Source organism: Exophiala xenobiotica (genome assembly GCF_000835505.1).
Source record: "Exophiala xenobiotica strain CBS 118157 unplaced genomic scaffold supercont1.3, whole genome shotgun sequence".
NCBI classification, from domain to species: domain Eukaryota; kingdom Fungi; phylum Ascomycota; class Eurotiomycetes; order Chaetothyriales; family Herpotrichiellaceae; genus Exophiala; species Exophiala xenobiotica.
In genome coordinates this window covers 772,436-796,911 of record NW_013562492.1, presented here as the reverse complement: position 1 = coordinate 796,911, position 24,476 = coordinate 772,436, and the positions used below count along the sequence as shown (strand labels likewise).

Sequence of the window (24,476 nt, the reverse complement as noted above, 5' to 3'; positions counted from 1 at the left end):
TTGAATGAACTCCGTTCACCGAAAAAAGGGGAGTCTTGAAGAAGCAAAGACTGTGACCAATCGGAAAGTGACAGGCGTAGCTTAGCGTGCCAAGAGAATGCCTGATATCGGCCTACCTTCCTTGCAGCCGATAAGAAATTCTTCGTGAAATTTTGTCGATGCGGACCAGTGCATTTCTGCAACCGCCACTTACATTCGCAGTGCCACGACTCCCAGGTCAGTCGGCAAGATGAAGACCACTTGGAAGGATATCGCCCCGGTGCCAACTTCTCAAGAATTCATTGATATTGTCCTCAGTCGGACGCAGCGGCGGCTACCCACCCAGATCCGCGCTGGGTTCAAAATCAGCAGAATTAGAGGTGAGCCTTCCTCGAGCGAGGTTATGTCTTCCGTGCTGACCACCGGCCAGGTTTCTACACTCGCAAAGTCAAGTTCACATCCGAGACCTTCTGCGAAAAGCTGCAAGCCATTCTGGAAGGGTTTCCCCGTCTCCAAGACATCCATCCGTTCCACAAAGATTTACTCAATACCCTCTACGATGCCGACCATTTCAGAATAGCACTAGGCACGTTATCGACGGCCAAGCGGCTGATTGAGACCGTGGCAAGAGATTACGTTCGACTCCTGAAATATGCGCAGTCACTGTTCCAATGCAAATCGTTGAAGCGGGCCGCGCTCGGTCGTATGGCCACAATCTGCAAGAGACTGAAAGACCCTCTGGTGTATCTGGAACAAGTACGACAGCATCTAGGACGTCTGCCTAGCATCGATCCAAATACTCGCACGCTTCTCATCTGCGGTTATCCTAATGTCGGAAAGTCCAGTTTCCTCAAATCAGTCACCCGTGCCGACGTGGATGTACAGCCGTACGCATTCACCACAAAGTCCCTTTTTGTCGGACATTTCGACTACAAGTACCTCCGATTTCAAGCCATTGATACGCCCGGTATCCTGGACCACCCGCTCGAAGAGATGAACACCATTGAAATGCAGTCAATCACGGCGATCGCACACTTGAGATCTGCCATCCTCTATTTTATGGATCTTTCAGAACAGTGCGGATATTCAGTCTCGGCACAGATGGCTCTTTTCAACTCAATCAAGCCATTGTTCGCAAACAAACTTGTCTTCATCGTGATCAATAAGACGGATGTGACAAAACCTGAAGATCTAGATCCCGAACAGCAACAACAGCTCAAGGATCTCCTTACTCAAAATTCGAACACCGAACTTCTTCAATTATCGTGTATCACCAATGAAGGCGTTCAAGAGGTCAAGAATACGGTCTGCGATCGACTTATTGCTGACCGTGTGGCTGCGAAACTCAAAGCTGGTCAAGCCTCACAGCCCGCAATTTCCGACGCTCCAACCGGACGATTGGGAGACCTGCTTGCGAGGATCCACGTTGCAAGACCGCTTGAAGGCGCAGTCAGCGAAACATACATTCCAGAAGCGGTCAAGAACGGCACACACAAGAGATACGAAATGTCTGACCCCGAGAGACGGAGATTGGAGCGCGACATTGAAGAAGAAAATGGTGGTGCGGGCGTTTACAACATCGATTTGAAGAAGTTTTACGACCTGGCTGATCCAGAGTGGAAATCGGACAAGGTTCCAGAATTCTTTAACGGCAAGAACATCGCGGACTACGTCGACCCGGATATTGAAGAGAAGCTCAACGCCCTCGAGGCGGAGGAAGAGCGTTTGACACAGGAGGGATTTTATGACGAGAGTGATAGTATGAGTGATGAAGAGGATGCCGAGATACGAATGAAGGCGAACCTGATCCGCGACAAGAAGACGTTGATGAAGAACGAAGCGCGGATGAAGAAGAGTCTCAAGAACAAGGCGCAAATTCCACGGGCGAAGAAGTCGCGGACTCTGGGCCAGATGGAGAAACATTTCACCTCCATTGGTCTGGATGCGGCTTCCGCCACCGATCGAGCTAGGGCACAGATTCGGAATGCTCCTGCTCCTTCGACTGCTGGGGATCAGATGGAGATTGACACCCCTTCTGCGAGGGCGAAATCCGTCTCCAGAGCACCGAAGACAAACAGGTTGACCGACGGGTTGGGCCTCAGTGCAACTGGTGTGACGGATCCTGCCAAGCGTGAAAAGGCAGAGCGCATGTCGAAGTTGAGCCAGCGGAAGATGAATCGCATGGCCCGGCAGGGTGAGGCTGATCGACACGAGACGGCGTCCTTGCCTGCTCATCTACTCAAGGGCAAGAGAAAGATGGGTACGAACAGGTCGAGATAGTCGGATACTTGGTTGATCTCTTGATGATGTGATGAGGCGTACATTGTAGTTCTTGCGGCATTGGGTTGTGGTTGTTGATAAAGGAGTCTGAGTGAGAGTGACCCCGAGTTTTACACCATCTGCTTTGGCGTTGACAAGACCAGAGCTTGAGCAGATAGCAGACAATATCTATGCCTGATTACTGCTTGAGACGAGTACGCTGTCCCTACCATGTTCCCGTGTGGAAGCCATTCTTCTCTGTCCATCTTCCACCGAGACATGAAGTCGGATCCTACAGACACCGACATAAGCATCCTTGGAATGGTGCAAACCATGGTCACCGACTCGGCCAGTTATAGGTTTCCAAACCGGGATGCTTTTCACTTGGTCAGCCGGTTGCCTTAAAATCTGGCATAACTCTGAATGTTTCGGTATGCTACTGGATACGTGCAATCACCGGGTGACCTCAGTGATCTGGGAAGTGATGGAATATTGAGTCGGAAGTGTCCGAGCGAACATAGTATGTACGAGCGTGTTGATTATTAATAATGCTCGTGCCAAACTTATCAGACCATCCATATTCCACTGCATAGCATCGCATCCCTACGTCCAGCCTACATGTCACCTTACTAAGGACGGATGATCTGAAAACGCCGGTTCCACATCCTTATTGACAAATGATGGCATGAGACTAATCATGGGGCGTACACACATAAGTCCATCAAGAAGCATGAAAGACATGAACCTTCATGCCAGACCCCATCGTCTTGTCTACAACTGCACTGCTTCCATTGCCTTGTCCTTCAGTAGAGTCCAGGATGTCTCCACAGACACAGAAAGCACTTGTGGTTACCGAAATCGGCAAGCCAATCACCCTGGTCACAGACTGGCCTGTCCCGCAGCCTGGTCAAGGCCAAGTCCAAGTCCGAGTCATCGTTGCCGGCACAAATCCTCATGACCAGAAAGCCCGAGATTTTGGCCTTTTCATCAAAGACGGCCTCCCCGCCATCCTGACAAACGATGTCGTTGGCGAAGTTACCGCCCTTGGTGAAGGCGTTACCAAGTACTCGCTTGGCGACCATGTCTTCGCCCAGTCGAATTTCGCGCCAGGGTGGGCGCAGTCTGGACTCCAGGAATACGCGATCCTCGACGCAGACTATAGTGCCAAGGTACCAGAGGGACTCAGTGATGATGATGCGGCAACACTTCCGTGCAACACTCTGGCTCCGGCCATCGCCATGTTTCATGAGTCAAATCTAGGCTTTCCAGCTCCCTGGACGCCCGAGGCCTCGCATTTCGACTACAAGAGCATAACGCTCCTAATCCTTGGTGGCGGCAGCAATTGTGGCAAGCTCGGCGTACAGTTTGCCGCGCTTGTGGGTATTGGACGAATTATCGTCGTGGGCGGAGACGAAGCGACGTTGAAATCGTACGGCGCTACACACATCATCGACCGCCATGGCGCACCAGAGGATGTTACCGCAAAGATTCGCGAGATCGTGGGAGATGACCTAATCTACGCGTTCGACGCGATCAACCCAGCTCCTACTCAGGCCATTGGGATCAATGCCTTGTCGACCACGAAAAGGGGCAAATTTGCGCGACTTTTACCGAATGCTCCGGTTGATGAATCGCAGGTTAAGCCGAAGAAAAAGGGATACGAGCTGATTAACATCTTTGGCAGTTCGCACGCAAAGCCTGAATGGGGGTTGCAGTTCTGGCAAAACTTGCCCAGGTATCTGATCGAGAAGAAAATCCAGCCGACGCATTATACGGTGGTTAAGGGATTAAATGCGGACAAGGTGAATGAGGTGCTGGATGCCTACAGGGATGGCAAGAGGGTGGTGAAGCCACATGTCCATGTCAGAGAGTAAAGGCGGTGGAAGCGAAGGATTCGTGAAAGTGAAGGCCATCAGTCAGAGGTAGTCGGTAGGTGAAAGTGAATTGATGCTTCATGCCAGGCCTCTCGAAGACACGTTTGCTGCTTCCAATTCACTGCTGCTTGACTGCCTTCCTTGTGCGCATGCCAATCAAGAATTCTTTCGTCTGTGTATTTCCTGCCTCCTCTAAACTTGCAACTCATGTCTGCCTGAAGTCCATGCTTCACACATTGAGAAGGTCGGCGAACAATTCCTAACCCAGGGCCACCGTCAAAGACCATGAAAGTTACTAACGCTTTTGTAGTGCCGATATTGGTGGCTAATCAGCCCTGAGCCAGGATGGCAGGATTGGAAGGCGCATTTTTCGGGATCGATCTGTCTGATACAGACCGTCACCGTTCGCTGCAACGACTAGAAGCGGAAGAGCAGACTGAAACCTATGATTTGTCCCAGCTGCATGTCGATACTAGGAAACTGGTCCAGGAAATCCAAAAAAGAACCAACAGAATCAGGAGCGAGATTTCTGGTACTCTCGAGGGTATTGAGAAGGCCTACTGGTACAAAAAGTACGGTGGCGCCGCTATGCTCAGGGCATTTCGAAGCGAGATCGATGGAACTGCGACGCAGGTGCCGGTTGGGCAAGGTCTCGGAACGGCGGTCCGACTCTACATGAACATCATATGGCTTACAGAGATTGTTCAGAAGCATTATCCCGACCGAGGACCGCCCCTTCCTCCACTCTGGAGGTCATACATGGCGATGCGGGTTTATCTTGAGCTTTCGCCGATGAGGTTCTTGTTAGTCCTGGACAGGCTGGCTATCAGGAATCAACTCGAGAGGACAACGAGAAACAACCGTCGTCGTGCATCTGAGAGCGATCGAGACATTCAAGAACTTAGGAGCCTTGATAAACAATACCGAGACGACAGCAACGCCTTTCAGCAGGTGATGCGTCAGCTGTCCCGAGCCCTCCAGTTTGCACTTGCAAAGGCAGAAGGACCCGAAGCTGTGAGGATTCTACAGGAGGACCCAACACAGCCCACACAAGCTCGGGCATGGCCGATACTGAGAGATGACATTGTGGCAAGTGACCCTGATCTTGACCTTGCTGAACTTGAGATTCCTCCTCAAGATTGTTCCGTCTGGGCTCTACTTCCACTGTTGTGCAGGAAAGGAGCTTCGGGCGCGAAGTGATGAATGACTCCATGGGCAAGCTACTGAGGAGAGTTTAACAGAGCCTGTGTGACGTTGGACCAAAGTCCTGTAACATGAGAAGTTACAGGAGAAGAACTCGGATTCGAGTCACATAATGAGAATGCGCAATCCAGCATGACTGAGACTGTGAAACTTGCGATGTTGTGTCCTTCATTTCCACATTACAGGCTCTCATTTGCGCTTGCAGCCCAGTGAAACATGGTCACACCTGGTCTCCTTAGCCACAGGAAAGTCCTCAGCACTGCCCACTGCTGGAACTTGCAAGCGGACAGCCAACGTGCGGCGTCTCCATGAACCCCTTCCCAGCTGCTTCTTTGCCGGCCTTTTTTGGACCAGAATAGTGTTAGGCGGCCGCATCTTGACCGTTCTCGCAGTATTGTGTCGTGCTTACGCATGAGAACTGTAGTGTACTAGTGTCGCGTGATCTTGGGTTGACGTGGGTTGTATCCAGGTCCTATCTAACCGCGTTGATATGCCTCCCCAAGGTATGTAATATCAGCCTTCGCCGTTAACATGTAGTATCTGTCGGCTCTGACTGTCTTGTCTTTGCCAATTTGTTGAAGGTATGCGAAACACACAAAGCAAGATAATTGAGCGGTTGAATGGAAGTGATCCGCTCAGACAAATGCCCCGATTTTGCAGGAGCCAGCTGCAGCCTCGCATGGCTTGGCGTTACCCCTTGGGCGAGACAGCCTCGCAACAAAGGTACCGGGCATCTACAGTCCAACAAAGTGCAATTTGATCTGAAGACGGCCCTCGAGCAAGCAAACGCCGAGCGAGATATCCTCCAAAAGGAAATCACGAATGCCAAAGCCGAAAAGGATCAGCTGCTGAAAGACCTCGACGAAGCCAACAGCAGAGCCGAGAAGGGGAAACGATCATTGACCTCAACCATGCAGCGCCTGGTGAAAGATGAGCCAGAGCTGGAACAAGAACCGGCACAGCACATCGCAAAGCTTACACAAGCCGTCGTTGAGAATGAGAAACCCCAAGTTGCTCTCAATGAAAGCGGTGCAGAAAAACACGCGGCGCAGAAGGTGGCCGAGAAAGAAGAGCCTGGCATTTCCACTGCTGCTCTGCAGAAGGACGAAGAAACAGTCAAGGCAGATGAAGAGACTCCAGAAGCCGCCTATGGAAGATCGGTGCGTCCAGCTAGCGAGATATCCGACTTGAAATCCAGCATGACAACTCCAAATGGTCGGAATCATGGCTTTGCACATGGCACCTCAATGCTCGGTCGAGGCCGGGGCAAGGCCCGTCACCGTGGCTCTGGACGAAAGGGTGTTGGCCCGGAACGATGTGGCAAGTGCGCCATGATATCGCATCTTACAGAAGACTGTCCGATCAAATGAGGTGAAAGCGACGGCGAGGTGTCTTCAAAAATGATTGCCACTTGAGACCCAAGCAAACATGAAACATCCGCGAGAATATGGGTTGACCCGGCGCAGGAACAAGGGTACCCAACAATGAAATTGAACTGGCATGAAACTGAAGATGAAAAGGTGAAATCGTTGGAAAAGGTGGATTTGAACATAAATTCTGGAGAAGGAGTAGGATGCTTCTACCGGAAGAGCTTTGTGAGCTTTCAAAGATGAGGCCATACAGCCTGTGGGTGGGTAAATGCCTGACTCAGTGTGGTCCACGTGACTCGGCGTCCGGATCAAACGCGCTATTCGCTAGTCTGTTGACCTTTCAACGACCTTCACGCGTCTCCTATACGATATGACATCTTTCCCCCTCCGTGACCTTGATTGCTTGCGCTGCCTCTGATCTCATACTCCCTGATCTACAGTCTCACAGCTACAAATATACGTCCCTTACAGCCCATATTCAAGATGTCTGCCTCTCGACCTATTCCACCGGCTGTGTACCCACAAAACCCGTTCGACAGCATCGCAAGCAATCTATCCAAGATTTCTGCTTCCATCAGGATGCCCGATCTAACACCTCCTCTGACACCTCTGGCGGAGCGCAGCGCGAATATCATGCCGCATGTGCATGCGCAAGTAAGTTCCCACGCGCCTCCAGCACCGCAATCCGATTCTTGACTCCAACGAAGATGATGACACTGACTGGAAGTTCGTAGAATTCCGGGGACAAGCCAAACTCAGGGAAAAAGCGTAAGAGTACTGATGTTCTTCTATCAATCCGGATGATATCGACCTCCCGTATGGCATGCCTATCGTAAGTCTCATCCCTGTCTCTGCTCCACGCGTCATATCGTAGTACAATCGATTATGAGGCACTGCGACGCAGCCCAGTATGCATCCCAGAGGGGCTGTCCACATGGCTGACTACGTTTTGCTTGTTCCGATTCTAATTTAGCGTCACAGGGATGGAGCCGTCACAGGAATGGAGTACGCAACAAATTCGGGCCAAAATCCGTCAATATGTCAACAGCGGCGAAAGGAAGATCGGCGAGTTCCAGAACAAGCTAGGCGTTAGCTCAACGTCCTATTCCCGTTTCACGCCATGAACGGCGCAGACAAGGGCACGAGCAGCGACACATACTTCGCCGCCGCCGAGTTCCTCAAGCGCCGGGAACTCGCCGGAGTCAAAATGCCACGACAGAAGAAGGCCAAAACGACCAGCAACACCAAAGAAACGAAACACGTCAGGCTCGACGGCCGCACCGAAGAAGTCGAAGAAAGATGAAATTGCCGAGACCGAGAAGGCCAATGACGTTTCAGACATGACGCTGCCCGGTGAAGAGAAGGACGAGGTACCCGTGTTCGACACGTGCGACGACATCCGCACCAAGATCAAACGCTACATGCGCGAGACACCTCACGCCACGGGCGCAGGCTTTGTGCGCACCGCCAACCGCGCACTGCCGGAGGACAGCGACCGTAAGGCCGGGTCACAGACATTGACAAAGTTCCTCAACGCGAAAGGGCCGAGGAAGGGTGCGGAGGGTAACGTCTTCCATACCGCGTACGTCTTCTTTGAGAAGTTGCGCATCAAGCAGGGCAAGCCGAAAAGCAAGAAACGGGAAGAGATGGAGAAGGCATGGGGACGACAGGGTATAGACTTGGAGGATTCGTCCAGGACCCGTGTCTTCGTGGGACCGAACCTTCCGCCTGTGTATGAGGACCAGTATGGGAAATTGAGGAGACATTGACGCTGAAGAAGAGTCTACAGGATACGCACGACTTAAAATGTCTGTTGGTGCGTTGTGCGTGGTGTTCCGGCAATACGGTCGGTGAGCGTGCAGGTGGGTGATGCGTGAATGTGGGTCTCATTTTACATGTATCAGTACCCCGTACAGGCGACAATGAGGAGGATGCCAATTCATTCTCTATTTTTATGCAGATGCCGGTATGCTCTACGATGCTGCTTGGGCAGAGTCTTCTGTTCAAATACATCCGCGGATTTCTGACCGGGAAAGTGCCTCGCTGCAATCATGTCGTCGAGGCGCCGGACTGCGTACCTTTCGTCAGGCCAAGTTCTTCGTAGAAAGCGTCAGTCTTGGGCTCTCTACCGAGAAAGTCGATTAGCGTCGTCATCTCGTCCTGGCTGCCGCCCTTTTCGAGAACTGTGTGACGGTAACGACGACCTTCCTTGGGGTCCATCGGGTTCTTCTTGAAGACGGAATAGAACATATCGGTTGAGTATACCTGAGAACTGAGGTAGCCATAGTAACCTGTTCAAATTTGGTCAGTGTCTGCGAAATACATTGTCGTGGTAGGCGATCTTACCAGCATCATAACCTCCCATCAAATGCCCAAAGGTGGCTTGACCGTTACCCCATTTGTTCCCTTCACCAAGCACTTCTGGTCCGTCGATCTTACTGATGTCCTTTCGCAGGGCATTGTATGTCTCAGAAATGTCCATAGCCTCGAGGCTGGCATGATCCTTGGGCTCGTGGATCGTCATATCAAAAGTGCCAAAGTGCAGTTGGCGCAGGTTGAATAGCGCGCCGTTGAGGTTCTTGGTCTTGATCAATTTCTGGATCAAATCATCGGGTATCCGTTCCTCGGCCTTCTCCGCATTCGAGCCGGCAGCTTCTTTCCACGAATCGTAGTAGTCAGACGACAGAGTCGAGTAGTGTCTGCTCAGGGCTTTCAGCTGTGACGGTGTCCAGCACCAATTCTCCAGCATCTGACTGGGTGCCTCAACGAAGTCTCTCACAGTGTTCGTGCCGTGGAAGCGCGAATAGGTGGTTCGAGAGACGAGATCGTGAATACCATGCCCGAGTTCGTGGAAGAGAGTGGTGACTTCGTCATGTTTGAGTAGGCTGGGCTTCTTGGCCGTCGGCTTGGAGAAGTTGCAAACAAGTGCTGTTGCCGGATATCTTCTCGTACCATTTTCCTGGATGAAGCCTGGCTGAAGATTGAAGTTTGCGGCATGTCCGTACTTGCCCGTTCGAGGGAAGAGATCGAGGTATAGATAGCCAACAAATCCGCCTCCTTCGTCTTCGTCATCCCAGACACTAAACACCTGTACTTCTTCGTGCCAGACAATATCTTCGCCTTTTCCAGAAGGAGAGATACTGTCCCGATCTTTGCCCACCACCTCCACAAAAGCTAGACCGAAGAGTTGCTCGAATATTTCGAGCATGCCTCTGATCGTCGTCTGCAGAGGGAAGTACTCAGAGATCAATTGCTGGTCGAGCTGATAGTCCTTCTCCTCCATCATTCTGTCGTAGAATCGGTGGTCCCAGAGGTAGTAGCGGCCATCAAACTTTTCACCCCGCGACTCAAGGTCAGCTTGCTTCATCTTCTTGAGTGTCTCGATTTCATCCAGGCCGCCCTGGCTCAGCCTCTGCCGCAGGTCACCCAAGAAGTCGTCCACGGTCTTTGGAGTCTTGGCCATCTTGTCTTCGATTCTGAAGGCTGCATGGTTAGGGTATCCCAGTAATCGAGCGGCTTCGTCTCTGAGAATGATGGCTTCCCGGAACAGTGGTACATTCTGATTGCACTTGTTCTCGTTCGAGACAAAGACCTTCTGACGCGTGGCGCTATCGGTGGCGTACTTTAGGGTAGGAAATAGATCAGGGTATTTGAATGTCAACCAGTAGTTATCTCCCTCCTTTTTCAGGAGAGACAGGACATCTTCGGGCACGCCGTTTAGCTCATCAGCAGTGAGCCACAGCCCGCCCTTCTCTTCGTTGAGGTTCTTCGAAAACGCAATACCGAGCTGACTTAGACGCTTCTTGATCTCCTTGAAACGGTCTCGCTTGGGTCCAGCTGGGATATCTAGACCATTGCGGACAAAAGCCTTGTGTTCTTTCTCAAGTAGCCTCTGCGACTCCGGGTCCAATTTGTCGCCCTTCTTCAACGCAGCATCCACCAGCTTGAAGACGTCCTCGCGCATGGCCGCTTCGATGCTGTACTCATCCATGAGCTTTTCTGCTTCGGTTGAAGCATCGCGCAATGCCTGCTCCGTAGACACTGATTGGTAGAAGCCCAGGATATGTGCCTTCAGCGTCTGCAAGTTCTCGTCATGCACCATGGGAAGCAGTACGGTTTGAAAAGTGGCATCTCGCTCAGCAATCTGGCCAACTACATCATCTGTGACTTTCTTCGACTGCGCCAGCATCTCCTTTGTATCCTTCATAACCGACTCTGGGGTGGCCGTGAAACTTGGAGGTGCCTGCGGAGGCTTGCGAAACTTTGCTGAAGTCATGGCCGAGGTCGTTACTGGTCTGAATGGACTGGACGATGAAGTAGCGGGCCCAAAAGGCCGTATTTGGTTCAAGATGGTACCGAGGCGGGCGGGAACGCGAAAGGGAGCCAGGATGACGAGGCAGATGATGGTGAAGAGGGCGGCGGAGGTGAGTAGGATGAGTAGGGGCTTTGGTCGAGCCAGATTGACGGATGTAAGGAGGTCGATCTCAACACATGGAGGAAATAGTTAAATTCCTGGGTGAAAGCCAGTGCGGGTTGCCAGACCAAAGATGTATGTATATTCAGGTCTGAAAGGGAACTGTCGACAAGTTACACAGTAACCTACCCTTATGCATCTGGACATAGCCGACGACACACGGACCAGTTCTAGTGCGGGCCAAAGTGCCCTTCCGGGTATTTGTTTGTGCTCGCCCGTGGTTCCCATTACTCCACCACAAAGATATCACTACAGAAATCACGCTCAACATCCCTTCCGGAACAATTGCCCATGGTTCTCATAGCTCCGAGGTCTTGGAGCATTTCAGGGGGACGTCTCTTCTTTACGCCTTGCTAGTCGTCATTCTCCAGCCCGATACACGGCCTAGCCCCAGCGGAACCGGCCATGCATGCTTGGCAACTTGCAGGGTAACAACGCACGCCGATGTACCTACAAGTATATCAACCATTGCTGGGCAGCTCCCATATATCAACATTGGTCGTACGTAGACACAAGCAAAAGAGATAAAAAAAAGCATGGACGACTTCCAGCTACCAACACCATAAGTCTCGAGACCGCCACAATACCTATACCATTCATTATCGCGTTCTCGGGGCTCCAGACGGCCAACCTCTCATATTCGTCCATGGCACTCCATGGTCGTCCAGGGTCTGGGTCCCGTATGCTCAAGCGTATGCTTCGGCGTTCAGAGTCTATCTCTTCGATAATCCCGGATACGGTGGATCCCCTGGCGGCATACCAATTTCAGACTCCAAGGGCGAACCGAATGTGTCGTTGGCTTGTCAGGCAGAAGCCTTCGCCTCTCTGGTGAGGGCATGGAGTCTTTCTGAACCTCCACACGTCATAGCCCACGACTTTGGAGGAATCATCCCGCTCCGGGCACACCTTTGCCACGGCATCCAATATGCAAGCTTATGCTTTGTCGATCCTTTGGCAGTCAGTCCTTTTGGCTCGCCTGTCTTCCGTCTGGTGGCATCAAATGCAGAAATCTTCAACAGCCTACCCAGTTATTTATCCGAGGCAATGGTTCGCTCATATATCCGTGAGGCAGCATTGAAGCCCCTCGGCCAAGCAATTGAAGACATGCTTGTCAAGCCGTGGTCCGCAAGTGGCCTGCATGGCATGGCAGGCTTTATCAGGCAGGTGAAGCAAGCAGATCAGCGCGATATTGAGGAGGTAGAACAACGGTTCCATGAGGTAGGTCAAAAGATGCCAGTTAAGTCATCTGGGGTGAGGAAGATGCTTGGATTCCGGCGGAAAGAGCCGATAAACTTGCGCGACTGATCGGTACGGAGGATGTTGTTATTGTTAAGGATGCCGGGCATCTCATCCACTATGATCAGCCTGTACGATTGGCTGTGGAACTCACAGACTGGCTTCAAAAGATCAAAGGGGTGAGACAACATTGAGACAAAGTTGTGTCCGGAGACAAGCGTTCTGTATCTTTTCGGGAAAGCGCCGTTCAATGCAGGGTATACCATAAACAATATCATGATTCTGATTGAACCGTTTGACTTTGATTAATCAGCAGATTGATGCAGTGTGCAACAAGAACGACTTACGAAAGCCAATCCATGCCTTCATTGATACCTTTACCATCGATCACCGAACAGGCAACGATGCTCCAATTACGGTCTCTCAACTCACCCAATTTCAGAGCTTCGGAGATTTCTCCAGCGCCTTGTGCTCCAGGCTGCGCGTTGTCAGTCAACGTTTTGCACATGTCTCATGCAACGTACCTGGTCCTGCTTATTGGCAAAGACTAACAGCGCGGCATCTTTTAATTCATCCTCGTTCAACATTGATCGTAACTCATCAGCGGCAATTTCTAACCGCTCGATATCCGTAGAGTCGATCACAAATATCACCGCAGCCGTATTGGCATAGTATGACCTCCAATAGGGCCTGATGGAAGTTTGGCCACCGAGATCCCAGACATCGAAGTTCAGGTTGCCATATTGCACCGATCTGTTTGTCAACGTCACAAAAGCTTCACGTAGGCATCGAGGAGTCCACTCACTCGACATTGAAGCCAATAGTCGGTATCGTTGTCACCACTTCGCCAATCTAGCACTGTTAGAAAGCGTTCCATACCGCCGCCATTGGAGCCAACCTTTAGTCTGTATAAAAGTGTTGTCTTGCCAGCATTGTCCTGTCGCAGTCAGTGAGCAAAATGTCCACCGAGATAGAAATCGCTGCGAGCATACAAGCCCAAGGATCAATATCCGAATGTCTTTCTTCCCCCAAATAAGGCTGGAAAAGTACTTCGATATTGAGCCTCCCATTGTTGCTGGCTGAACTGATTGGCTGTGAGGATTTGGGATAGGAGCGGTCACAAAACCATGCCGCTACTCTCGAAGACTTTTGATCTCCCACAAAGACTTGGCAGTTCAGTTGTTCACGGTATGCACACTCAGACTATCGATGCTGTATCCGGAGAAAGATGATGGCTTGGTCGAGCAGTATCAGATGAGGTGATGTTTGTTGCTATGACCAGATGTCGAGAGAAGTGATCGAGGAGCCTTGAAGTTCAGCCACTTGGCGGTGTGGCGCCCTAGCTCCTTGGTGACAGAGCCACTTCTCATGCGCCACAATGATTGAGGCTAGTGTCCGTCCCCGTACCTCGTCGAGCATTCGAGCGACTCATTCTACCTCGATGTGACTTTATCCTGGCATTTCGAACAACCCTGCGCACGCCGTGTTATGGTGAACAGAACTTTCACTGCACCTCATTCCGATCAATGGACACTGGGCGTAAAACCAACCAAAGGTATTGCTATTAGGCACCGTCACACGCGGCCAGAAATCTGATTCACCTCGTGGCCATACACACGCGGTCGGGACGCAGCACACGAGACGCATAGAAAATGGTGGGCAAAAAGAGCGGAAAGGCTCTCCTACGAGAGGAGGGCCTTGAAAGGACAGACAACAACATGGACTTGACGTCCTGGCCACAAATCATCCCGATTAATCAGAAGAATTATTACACAGGTGCGCATACATACCGAGTACATTGAACAGACTAACTCGGTTGGATAGACTACCTCAAACGAGATGAACAGATCCTCGCTGTGCGTTCTCAACAGGAGGAAGCCAGAAACAAGATGGTGAAGCAGCACAAGGACAGGGACCGCGCATTGGCGCAAGGCAAGACTGTGGGCACAGATGGTGATATCGAAATGGAAGATGGCGAGGACGAAGATGAAGAAGCTGAGGACGAAGCCTCAAGTGGTGCAAAGACCATTGTCATCCATATCGGTTCACAAAATCTGAGGGTCGGTCTAGCGAACGATGCGCTCCCTAAGACTGTGCCAATGGTCATTGCGCGTCGCGCACCCATGTCCGAAAGCGAAGAAAACGACGGTCAACCCGCGCCGAAGCGAGCGAAGCTAGACAACGGATTACCTCCTCCCGAACCGGAGAAGCGTTTCGGTGAAGACTTTCAGAAAAAGTTCTCCGGAATGTCCAACGATCTGAAGGTGAGGATGCGAATGAATAAGAGGAAGGTCTTACCACAATCCAGAGACATGGTTACCAGCTACAACCGAAGAAACACCTACGAGACCATAACAGAGCACAATGACACCATGCGCATTGAGTGGACGGAAACGACAGGAAGCGCCAATGGTGCACCAGAATACATCACCGGGAAGGCTGCGCTTCGAATTCCTGATCAGTCAACCCCTCGGTACAGACTCTACTGGCCCATCCGTCTGGGCTGGATTAATGAAGCAGATTATTCATCCAGACGCTTTCTGTACGAGGACATTCGGTTAATCCTTGAAGATGCCATCAAGTCCCAGCTAGAGCTCAAAATCCGCACACGCGATGAATGGGCCCAGTACAGCTGTGTCATTGTCATCCCTGACTACTACGAGAGGACCTACGTAACTAGTCTGCTCGATATGGCCATCTCCGAATTCGGTTTTGGCAGAGTATGCTTCATTCAAGAGAGTTTGGCTGCTTCATTCGGTGCCGGTTTCACCACCTGTTGCATAGTTGATATTGGGGCACAGAAGACATCAATCTCTTGTGTTGAGGATGGCATGGTAATTGAAAACTCCCGAGTCAATTTGAAATATGGTGGCAGAGACATCACTGAGGCCTTCGTCAAGATGGTGATTTACAACCATTTTCCTTATTCCGAGGTCAACTTGAACCGACGTTACGATTTTCAGCTCGCAGAAGAACTCAAGCAAAAGTTCTGCACCATGAATGAGGCAGATATCTCTGTCCAACTCTACGATTTTCATCTTCGAGCCCCTGGCCAAGACACCAGGAAATACACGTTCAAAATTTACGATGAAGTCATTCTCGCACCGCTGGGAATGTTCAGGCCTCAAATCTTTGACGAGACTGGAAAATTGAAGGGCCGCCGAAAATTGGTCGACAAATCCTACGACATCTACGACGGCAAGCCTAATGACCCCAGTTCAAGCGCCCAAGCCGAAATTCTCACAGCTATTGCTCCGGAGGAAGTACTGACATCGAACACCAAGATTAATCTGAAAGCGAACGGAATCACCAACGGGACCACCAATGGCACGAAAGACGAAACTCACACTGACTCGCGCCGTCCATCATTTAGCAATATCAAAGATATGGACGCTACGCCGCAGCCCTCTGCAGCGAGCTCCCCAGCGAGACAGCTCGATGGCACTCCCCAACCCGAAGACAGTGAAGGCGCAGCCCCTCGTGAGGAAAAGCCCAAAGTCGAAGAAGAAGTGGAAGAACCTCTCAGCATTGAGCGCCGTGACGATATCCTGCCCATTTACCCACTTCCCAACGCGATCGTCACGTCAATCACCCATGCGGCTAAGAATTCACCACAAAAGACCGGCGATCTGCTCAGCAGCATCATGTTAACCGGAGGTACCAGCATCATTCCGGGCCTACCGGGACATCTTGAGGACACACTCAAAGGTATATTGCCAGGCTATAGCAAGGATATCCTGATTTCACGACCACCACGAGAGTTGGATCCGCAGGTCGTGGCGTGGAAAGGCGGCGCAGTGTTTGGCCGCATGAGCCGGACTAATGATAGCTGGGTGAACCCTTTTTTGTATGAGAGATTAGGCGAGAGAATCCTGGCTCACAAGTTGATGTGGGCTTGGTGAGTGGTGGGACTCAAGAGTCCCAGAAAGCTCATTTGGCTTGAGGAATGGTGTAAATCTATTTTCCAGCACAAGCACGAACCAACAACTGCCAGGTCTCACAATGGTGAACGTTGAGTGGCTTCTATGTCGGCGCTAGTGCTCTACTTGACTGGTCGCAGAGTAAGCAGGAAGTTCTTCCCTCAGCAGAGCCGGCTATTGCACTCTCTGATCTCGTGTGCCCTCTTCGATCACTGGGAGACATGATTGGTCTCGAAATTACCTAACAGAGGGCCTTTTGGAAGACAATAGATGGGGCATCCACTCCTCCACCAACCAAGTACGATTCTTCTGGAGATCGCTCCGCAGAGCTAAAGGCCACATTTTCCTTCAGCAATGCTGGAGTGCTTGGACAGATGCTCAACGAAAATTATTCGTATTGTGAGAGACTTCAGAGCAACTCATTAACAAAAGGACCGGAAGCGAAAGTCGTGACGGCTACAATCCAAAGCCGATGCTGCAGACACATGCAGCATTGAATATTACCAACCCCAAAAGCCGAGTCGCATGAACCGGGAAGGAAGGGTAAGGCATTTGTCTGAAAAACTCCCTCGAGCGGCGTATGTCCTTGGCTCGTATACTCGATCAGAGGCGTGGTCTTGGGAACTTCTTTTTCAACCAGCCCAGCAAAGTGTCCCCGAAGTCTGCGGGACGATCCAAGTGAGCCCAGTGACCCGAGTCGACCACGACTTTCGTACAGTCCGGCAGGAGTCCTGCTTTGAAACTGTAATCGCAAAGTTCTGGCGGGCAGACATAATCCCTCTTCCCACCCCAAAACAGATGCGGCACCTTGACGACATAATTTTCCGGTAGTATAGCTGCGAGAGCCTTGTCTTGAGTGCCGAAGGTAACAGCACGGTAGTAGCTGAGGGGAGCGTCGAATCCACCAGATTTGAATCGTTCAAGCCAGCGGAGCCGTCTTTGCTCCGTGGCATACGGCAGGACAGGCAGCTTTTTGTCCTGGAGGATGAAATTGCGGACACCGTCCTTCACAGTCAAAGTCTCGAGCCAGCTTTCAGGCTCGGCGTGGAGTAGGGTCCATTGAGACTCGAGGTGGGCGTCGAGTATCTGTGCTGCATTGGGCGCCGTGAACAGCTTCCAGTACCAGTGGGTACCATGGCCGAAACGTTTGGTATTCAGCTCAATGACCTTGTCTAGGTCGAAGGGTTGTGTGGATGGCGCGATGTATGCGGCATTAAGCAGGACCAACCCGCAGACACGATTGGGATAAAAGTTGTAGAACCGCTGCGCGATAGGAGAGCCCTGTTGGACCAGATGAATATCTGTACCCTTTTTGGCACAGCAAGAAGAGTCCTTCATATGAAACACCAAGTGATGGACCATCGAAATGTACTTACCCAATCGTGTCCCGTGCTGATTACTTGGTCAACTGACTCTTTGTTGATGATTTCTTCGAGGTCTTGGGCAAGCAGCTGGTAATTGTAGGCTTCTCTGTCAAGTGGCTTTGAAGTCCCACCATAGCCGAGACAGTCAACTGCAATGACACCGTACCCGTTGGGAAGCAGATAGTCGCGGACGACATCGGAGAACTCTTCAGGCGAGTCTGGAAAGCCATGTATCATTAACAATGCGGGAAGATTATGCTTGGCCGCGCTGGCGTAGTAGGTGTAAGTGAAGCCTCGTGAGACCTGCAAGGTCTTTTCCTCGAGAAGCTCCATTCCTCAGGTCTCGCAAAATCAGTAGTATTGTGATGGGCAAGAAAATATAGCGAAAGGCGACACTGGCAAAGCCACGTACGAGCGGTTCATGCGGTCAGGGGAGACACGTTGATATAATACGATACAAGTCTGTTTCCTTGTGCGGGACACATCCAAATTCGATCAATAGGCCGAGGGTATGTATACGAAGTGACATGGGCCGTCACATAGGGTGCCCAGCTGCAGGAAGTTTGCGCCATGTAGCCGAATCTAGACCTACTCAGAAGACACATGATTTGAAGCGGATTAGTGATACCGAGTGCCCAGTTAGGAGGTCCGAATCTGCCGCGTGTTCTCGTCATAAAGGCTTTCGTGTAGGGTGTCGACCAATCCTCTGTCCGTAGCATGTAGTAAGGGAACTCCCCTGCTACATGCAGGTAGCTTGACAGTCGAGCATCATTGTCGAACTGGAACGAAAAGAAATGGAGAGGGGTGAATGTGAATAAGAATGCATCACGAGAGAAGGAAGTGTTGCTGTGATGGCTCGATGGGTATCGAATGCCCCGTCACGTGCCTCTCTGGACGTAAGGAAAATCCGACAATAGGATTGGTCAACCTTTTCTCTCTCGAGTATCGACTCGCATCCGACTTTTTGTAGATATATGAAAAGAACTCTCCCATACTTGGAATCTACACACCGTTCATTACTACTTAAAGTCTTGAGACTTGGCTACCGCAGACTGTGTTGTTCTCCGAGCTCGATACATATGTCGCGAAGATGAACGGTTCCCGAGCACGATATGCGTCTTCAGACTGCGGTGCAGGTTCGCGAATACCTCTTGACTACTTCCGTAGCACACTCACTGATTGATCAATTCCATGTACAGAGGGCGCGGCAGGCACGCAATCTAGATGTCTTTCCGGGGTTCTTCCATCTTTGGGGCCCTGGCGGCCCACGGTTCGGCACACCTCGAATCCGCAAGATCAAACCACGAACTCCTCTTCCTGATGAATCTCGAAACAGACGGGCTCTAGCATCCCGCCTTGGTCTAGTCAATACAGGAAGGCGTCGTGAGCAGAAGCTCACTGGACGTAGCCATCGACAGCTCTTCACACCGTTCGCCGGAGTCTCAGTGCGAGCGCCCATCTTGAAGGAGGAGTCAGAAGGTGGAACAACCTTAGCGAAGACCTCTGTGACGTCGGCGCCCACTGAAAGACACGTTGACACCGACAAGAACTCCGAGGATCACCAGGAAGCAGGGACAGAACATGATATCACGGAGGATTCAACTAAAGGGTTCTACACTGTTAGACCGTCTAGACTTTTCACCGTGAAGCTTCCCAGGGGAAATATCCTCTCATCAGTGAAAGCGTTGAGGCTGGCCCGCGTTCATGCCCTGCCGGAGCAAGAGATTGCTCTCGATCCTTTCAACCTGCCTTCGCCTGAGCCACGAGCCCCCAAGCGTAGACAAAGGAAAGACTACCTCCTTGCTGCACAAATGATTGTCGACCTCCGGCGCAAAAGAAAACAGGCGGAAGGAAACGAAATCCTACCCAGACGATACAGTCTGCCCCTGTTTGCTTCACAGCGAACGAGGGACACGCTAATGCAGACCATTGATGGTAACGACGTGACGATCGTTTTGGCAAAAACAGGTTCAGGGAAAACGACTCAGATACCTCAACTTGTCCTCGACACAGCTATATGTCGTCAGTTGGGACCAGAAACGCGTGTTCTCTGCGCTGAGCCACGGCGGATTGCGGCCACATCAACAGCTCGGCGTGTAGCTTTTGAGCGCGGCGAACCGCTAGGGAATTCAGTGGGCTATCATATTCGCAATGACAGCGAACTTCCACGACAGGAAGGATCCATCACATATTGCACTATAGGCATTCTGTTACACCGTCTACTGACTCAAGGATGGCGGATGCTCCAAGGTTATTCGCATGTTATTCTTGATGAAGTCCACGAGAGAGATGCTCAACTTGACCTGGTATTGTCACTGGTGCGAAGAAATCTCTACTCGTTGAAGGCTTCTCGACTACCTTATCCAAAGGTCATCCTCATGAGTGCCACAATTGATCCGAGCTCGTTTCTTGACTATTTTCGTCAACCTATTTCATCGGATACTCTCGAAGCTGCCAGCTTCGAAGTTGAAGGAAGCGGATATCCGGTCGAAACTCATTATCTGCCTGATATATTGACAGAACTTTCGGCGAAGGGCGAATTGCATCCTACAATGCAGGCTCTCTTACAAAGCAACAGTCGGAAATCGAAATCCAGCGCAGGTTACATCAAGGAAGAGCTGGCCTTTGCTGCTCTTGATGAAAAAGGCAATAAGCTGGAAGTTGAAGGCAACGAACAGAACGCGCACGGAGCTCAAACGAGTCTAAAGGTCGCCGCGCAAGCGGAGGCCACTGCCAACTCATCAGCCAATAGCTATCTGGGTCTGGTGATGGCGGTGATTGCTCATATATCGTCCACAAAGCCGGCAGGGGATGTGCTAGTCTTCTTGCCCGGCAAGCTAGACATTGACACCATTTACGATCTTTTGATCGAGAGGAGACCACTCGGTCTCAATTTCCAAGACGAGAGCAAGTTCAAGCTTTTCAAGCTCCACTCAACACTCCGGGACACAAACGACAATGTCTTTACGAAGGTACCCACAGGCTGTAGGAGAATCATTCTAGCAACAAACATTGCAGAAGCCTCAATCACCTTACCAGAAGTGGTCTACGTTGTAGATCCAGGTAAAGCGAGGACCAGTGTTTATGACCCGATCACCTTTAAAAGAAGTCTCCCCTTCGACTGGATCAGCAAGACAAGTGCGATTCAGCGTCGTGGCCGGGCGGGGCGCGTGCGCCCCGGACATTACTATGCACTGTTTACAGAGAAGCGATACGAGACATTTCTTCCTATGGCGCGGCCCAAAATCACAGTGTCCAATCTTGTGGACATTGTCTTGAGCTTAGCGGCACACCCACAGCATGGCAGTCCAGCGGAATATGGCGATCCACGAGAATTTTTACGTGGCATGGTCGATCCACCGAGCGAAGACGCCATTGAGTCAGCGTATCGAGACCTTCAGGTCCTCGAAGCCTTGGATTGTGACGGCAGAATCACGCGACTTGGCTACTTACTTTCTGAGATAAACATTCATGCGCCCCACGGAAAAGGCATCTTGCTGGGAGCCCTCTTCGGCTGCCTGGAGCCAATGTTGATCTTAGCTTGCCATGATTTCAACAACCCTTTGATCCACAACCCTGAGCTCAGCATCAACCAGGTTCGAGAATCGAAGCGACATTTCGATCGTGACCTCGAAAGTGACCTTCCGGTACTTATTGAGGCTTTTAGAGCCTACCATGCGGCTTATCGAGCAGAAGACCTTGCAAAGCTGGACAAACTCCGTGAAGAGAGGTCCATCAAGCATAGTGCATACCTGGAAATGATCATGACCAGTAAGGCTATCCACGAAGCACTGGTGAAATATGGCATTTTGCTCGAGGCGCCCCTTTCTGCGACAGTGTTTGAGATCCTGCCAAATTTCCTCAACTTCAACCGGGATAACATGACTTTAGTAAAGGCCCTTGCTGTGAACACCGTCAGCTCCGAGTTAGCCGCTTGGGATGCAGAGAAGCACAGATGGATTCTGGATGTACCGAATCTCGGCTTCTCATCCAGGGCCAGCATTAACCACGACAGGCTGAGCGTAACTCGCAAAAAGAAGCGGAAACACAGGGCCGATGGACGTCTAATGGCCTATGCGTGGAAGAGCTCCAATGACGAATCGAGTGGGGGTGAAGTCTGGCTGGAACACTCGTCCATGGTTACGCCTCTGATGTTGATTCTCTTCAGTCGGAGTGCGACCTTGGAATCTCCCCAGACCATCAGACTCAATGACTGGCTGAGGTTTCAATTCGAAGTTGAGCACATGGACGCCGCCCTGGCAGATCACAGCGCGCGGATACTCATGGAAACAAGGAAGATGCTTGATCGCTTCATTACAAAAACCTGGCTTCGCATCCTACCAAACAATGTCCCGGATCGCGCGGACTTACGAGAGAAAGTCGTGAAAGCTGAACTCGGAAGAAGTAGGACCAGGGGTATGATGGTATCTACCATCACGAAGATGCTTGAGGCGGACAACGCATTTTGGCAAGCGTATCGGGCCAAGCGTCGAGCAAAGATTGATGCCGAAGAAGCCCAACTTGCAGAAGACGCTCGAATACTGGAAGGCGGGGGTTCAGAGCCACAGCCAGAGCGATCACATATATATGATGGTGAGTGGGAAGAAACTGCCACACAATATGGGTCAGCCTTGGCCGTCGAGGGCGACGAGGGACCGCCTGCCGCTGATGATGACGAAAATGACATTGGCCTCGGAACTCAAACCACTGAAAGTGCACGCCAATTGTTCCTTACTCATGAAGGTGAAGATGAAGATGTGGTCGCATCAGGAATCTGACCACAACTGCGGCGGACCCGACTGAGCCACATGTCATCCTTCTCGACGGAGATACAGCCTTCAACAGTGTTCGTGACGCCACTGTCCAGGGGGACGGCATATACCCTCTGGCTGATGACGAACATGCCAGCTTCCAGAGTGGTCTACAAGGCGACGTGGTAGGCGAGGTGACACACCCTGACACCGACTCTTTTGGCCCCAGGTGGTCACGGAGCTCGGATGCCACCATACCATTCGGCTTATGCCTAGAATGGCAGATATGTCTCTTGTTCCGAGCCAAGACAAAAAAGTAAGTTTGAAAATCCAAGAAATCAGCGTCGGCAGCACTGTCATGACGATTTGTGCGCCAATCGGCGGAGAAGAGCTACAAACGTCGAGCGGCTGTCGAGATGATTTGCTCGAAGGGTGAAAACACCTTTCCGATACATGATTTGTTAGCGGTGTTTAGGGACATTTCCTGGTCCTTGTCCGTGGTGCAAGATGCATGATGCCAGCAAGCTGGCTTGTATATATAATCTTTTGTGCGACTCCTCTCTAGGATGGGAGGATATGTATGAATACATTCAGTAGGGACAAATAGCTGCCAGGAATGTGCATGCCTCGAGAGCCTTTTGGAACATGATTCCAAGCACGGTGTCAATACATTCATTCTGGTCGAATGGAGATGATGAATATAGCTGGACTGCTCCTTTTTCCCTGACACTGCTGATGTTGTAGACTTGCTTGACCAAGCTCTGGCTGCAACCCGACCCTCATTGCCATGTAAAGACTCACAGCACACCACGCTTGGATGCACAGAACCATCAAGCCTGTGCCAGACTTCTACCCTTCACCTACCAGAGTACGGCAGTGTCATGTTCATAGTCTTCCGTCGCTCGCTCGAGATATTCTTCATCTTCTACAGGCTCGGCTTGACCTCGCCATCATGTAAAGAATCTCCCCACAAGCGGCATAGCAGCATATATTTTATCCCAATTCGATGCCTCCCACCCAACACCCTTGCCCGCACGCCCTACCACTCCCAGTCCGCCTGCAATCCACAATGCAGCAACTGTTGCCGCAATTCCGTTCACAACCCGCCTTGTCCACTTCCTCCTCATTGCGCCCGACTGCCCACCCTCGGTGACATACTCACTCGACAGCTTGAGATACTTCGCAGTACCACTAACAAAGTGATAACTCGCTACACTCACGAACACAGTGTAGAAGGCGTTGGCAATGATAGGGTCATGTGCGACTCCGTGGGCGAAAAACCGCAGCCCGACACCCGCCGAAGAGCCCTCGACCTTCTGCGGTATGATGCGTTGCATGAGGACATGCGCGACGAACATGGGGTACAGTATGTATCCTGCCGCGGAGGTCAAGCTGAGTTTGGGCCAGGGAATCCTGCGACGGTCGGCGCGCGTCTCGGCGCCGTGGCGCGTCGCGTTGATCCGCCGGCGGTAGATGCGCAGGGCCACGCCGGAGACGACATGCGTTATGATCGGGGCGAAGATCAGGAGCGGCTCGAGGGGGAAGGACTGGTAGTACGGCCGCGTGAGAAGGAGGTATTTATCTGCTTCCACTGCATTCCGTGTGAGGAGAGGGATGAGCGCGGTGTTGGTGTAGTGCATTGTCAGGTAGAGCGTGGGAGGGAGGGTTGCGTATTTCTGCACGGAGGAGAGGATGTGCAGGGTCCGCGCGGGCGTAAGGCCGAGGAAATTCGTGGATGTCCGGGATGCATGTGGGAGCTTGGAGGCGTCAATGTCGGAGGGGTTGGTCGGGTAGAAAGCTGGGGGTTCCTCGTCGACAGGAGAGGGTTCGACTTCGTGCATGGGCACGGCGGAAATCGAGGAGCGGGTGTCGCTCGTGGTGAGAGGGGCGAGTTCGGAAGAAGACATGTTCGGCGGTGTTTCCGTGAACTCGTAGACAGACGATTATCGGGGCATCTTCTGAAGCAGGAATGAAGCGGTGATATAGGCAGCTGGGTGGTGGTAAGTCAATGTTTACGGATGAACATTCAGTGAGCGAGACGGACGA

At 51.5% G+C, this 24,476-nt stretch overlaps 13 protein-coding genes across 13 annotated transcripts; 9 read left to right on the top strand and 4 right to left on the bottom strand.

Annotated features, from left to right (window-relative positions):
- The first annotated feature begins 182 nt into the window (after positions 1-182).
- Positions 183-2,476, top strand: PV05_04487 (uncharacterized protein). The gene is made up of 2 exons (XM_013460888.1): positions 183-359; positions 410-2,476. The coding sequence occupies exons 1-2, from the start codon at positions 230-232 to the stop codon at positions 2,257-2,259; spliced, it is 1,980 nt and encodes a 659-aa protein (XP_013316342.1). The 5' UTR covers positions 183-229; the 3' UTR covers positions 2,260-2,476.
- Positions 2,477-2,987: 511 nt separating this feature from the next.
- Positions 2,988-4,112, top strand: PV05_04486 (uncharacterized protein; the record flags this gene model as incomplete). The annotated part of the gene is made up of 1 exon (XM_013460887.1): positions 2,988-4,112. The coding sequence occupies one exon, from the start codon at positions 2,988-2,990 to the stop codon at positions 4,110-4,112; it is 1,125 nt and encodes a 374-aa protein (XP_013316341.1).
- A 345-nt stretch (positions 4,113-4,457) lies between these two features.
- Positions 4,458-5,312, top strand: PV05_04485 (uncharacterized protein; the record flags this gene model as incomplete). Its single annotated transcript, XM_013460886.1, has 1 exon — positions 4,458-5,312. The coding sequence occupies one exon, from the start codon at positions 4,458-4,460 to the stop codon at positions 5,310-5,312; it is 855 nt and encodes a 284-aa protein (XP_013316340.1).
- Positions 5,313-5,935: 623 nt separating this feature from the next.
- On the top strand, positions 5,936-6,685 carry PV05_04484 (uncharacterized protein; the record flags this gene model as incomplete). Its single annotated transcript, XM_013460885.1, has 1 exon — positions 5,936-6,685. One exon carries the CDS (start codon positions 5,936-5,938, stop codon positions 6,683-6,685), a length of 750 nt encoding a protein of 249 aa, XP_013316339.1.
- A 483-nt stretch (positions 6,686-7,168) lies between these two features.
- On the top strand, positions 7,169-7,457 carry PV05_04483 (uncharacterized protein; the record flags this gene model as incomplete). The annotated part of the gene is made up of 2 exons (XM_013460884.1): positions 7,169-7,339; positions 7,362-7,457. The coding sequence occupies 2 exons, from the start codon at positions 7,169-7,171 to the stop codon at positions 7,455-7,457; spliced, it is 267 nt and encodes an 88-aa protein (XP_013316338.1).
- Positions 7,458-7,805: 348 nt separating this feature from the next.
- On the top strand, positions 7,806-7,988 carry PV05_04482 (uncharacterized protein; the record flags this gene model as incomplete). Its single annotated transcript, XM_013460883.1, has 1 exon — positions 7,806-7,988. The coding sequence occupies one exon, from the start codon at positions 7,806-7,808 to the stop codon at positions 7,986-7,988; it is 183 nt and encodes a 60-aa protein (XP_013316337.1).
- Positions 7,989-8,025: 37 nt separating this feature from the next.
- On the top strand, positions 8,026-8,454 carry PV05_04481 (uncharacterized protein; the record flags this gene model as incomplete). Its single annotated transcript, XM_013460882.1, has 1 exon — positions 8,026-8,454. The coding sequence occupies one exon, from the start codon at positions 8,026-8,028 to the stop codon at positions 8,452-8,454; it is 429 nt and encodes a 142-aa protein (XP_013316336.1).
- A 102-nt stretch (positions 8,455-8,556) lies between these two features.
- On the bottom strand, positions 8,557-11,262 carry PV05_04480 (uncharacterized protein). Its single transcript, XM_013460881.1, has 2 exons — positions 9,032-11,262; positions 8,557-8,976 (listed from the first exon to the last, which is right to left on the bottom strand). The coding sequence occupies exons 1-2, from the start codon at positions 10,959-10,961 to the stop codon at positions 8,735-8,737; spliced, it is 2,172 nt and encodes a 723-aa protein (XP_013316335.1). The 5' UTR covers positions 10,962-11,262; the 3' UTR covers positions 8,557-8,734.
- Positions 11,263-11,614: 352 nt separating this feature from the next.
- Positions 11,615-13,667, bottom strand: PV05_04479 (uncharacterized protein). The gene is made up of 6 exons (XM_013460880.1): positions 13,388-13,667; positions 13,294-13,332; positions 13,201-13,247; positions 12,920-13,148; positions 12,743-12,873; positions 11,615-12,694 (listed from the first exon to the last, which is right to left on the bottom strand). Exons 1-6 carry the CDS (start codon positions 13,463-13,465, stop codon positions 12,670-12,672), a joined length of 549 nt encoding a protein of 182 aa, XP_013316334.1. The 5' UTR covers positions 13,466-13,667; the 3' UTR covers positions 11,615-12,669.
- Positions 13,668-13,831: 164 nt separating this feature from the next.
- Positions 13,832-16,832, top strand: PV05_04478 (uncharacterized protein). Its single transcript, XM_013460879.1, has 2 exons — positions 13,832-14,171; positions 14,220-16,832. The coding sequence occupies exons 1-2, from the start codon at positions 14,048-14,050 to the stop codon at positions 16,295-16,297; spliced, it is 2,202 nt and encodes a 733-aa protein (XP_013316333.1). The 5' UTR covers positions 13,832-14,047; the 3' UTR covers positions 16,298-16,832.
- An 86-nt stretch (positions 16,833-16,918) lies between these two features.
- On the bottom strand, positions 16,919-18,012 carry PV05_04477 (uncharacterized protein; the record flags this gene model as incomplete). Its single annotated transcript, XM_013460878.1, has 2 exons — positions 16,919-17,623; positions 17,692-18,012. 2 exons carry the CDS (start codon positions 18,010-18,012, stop codon positions 16,919-16,921), a joined length of 1,026 nt encoding a protein of 341 aa, XP_013316332.1.
- Positions 18,013-18,644: 632 nt separating this feature from the next.
- On the top strand, positions 18,645-23,103 carry PV05_04476 (uncharacterized protein). Its single transcript, XM_013460877.1, has 2 exons — positions 18,645-18,815; positions 18,879-23,103. The coding sequence occupies exons 1-2, from the start codon at positions 18,792-18,794 to the stop codon at positions 22,455-22,457; spliced, it is 3,603 nt and encodes a 1,200-aa protein (XP_013316331.1). The 5' UTR covers positions 18,645-18,791; the 3' UTR covers positions 22,458-23,103.
- PV05_04475 (uncharacterized protein) lies at positions 22,967-24,445 on the bottom strand. Its single transcript, XM_013460876.1, has one exon. The coding sequence runs from the start codon at positions 24,335-24,337 to the stop codon at positions 23,381-23,383; it is 957 nt and encodes a 318-aa protein (XP_013316330.1). The 5' UTR covers positions 24,338-24,445; the 3' UTR covers positions 22,967-23,380.
- Positions 24,446-24,476: the final 31 nt, after the last annotated feature.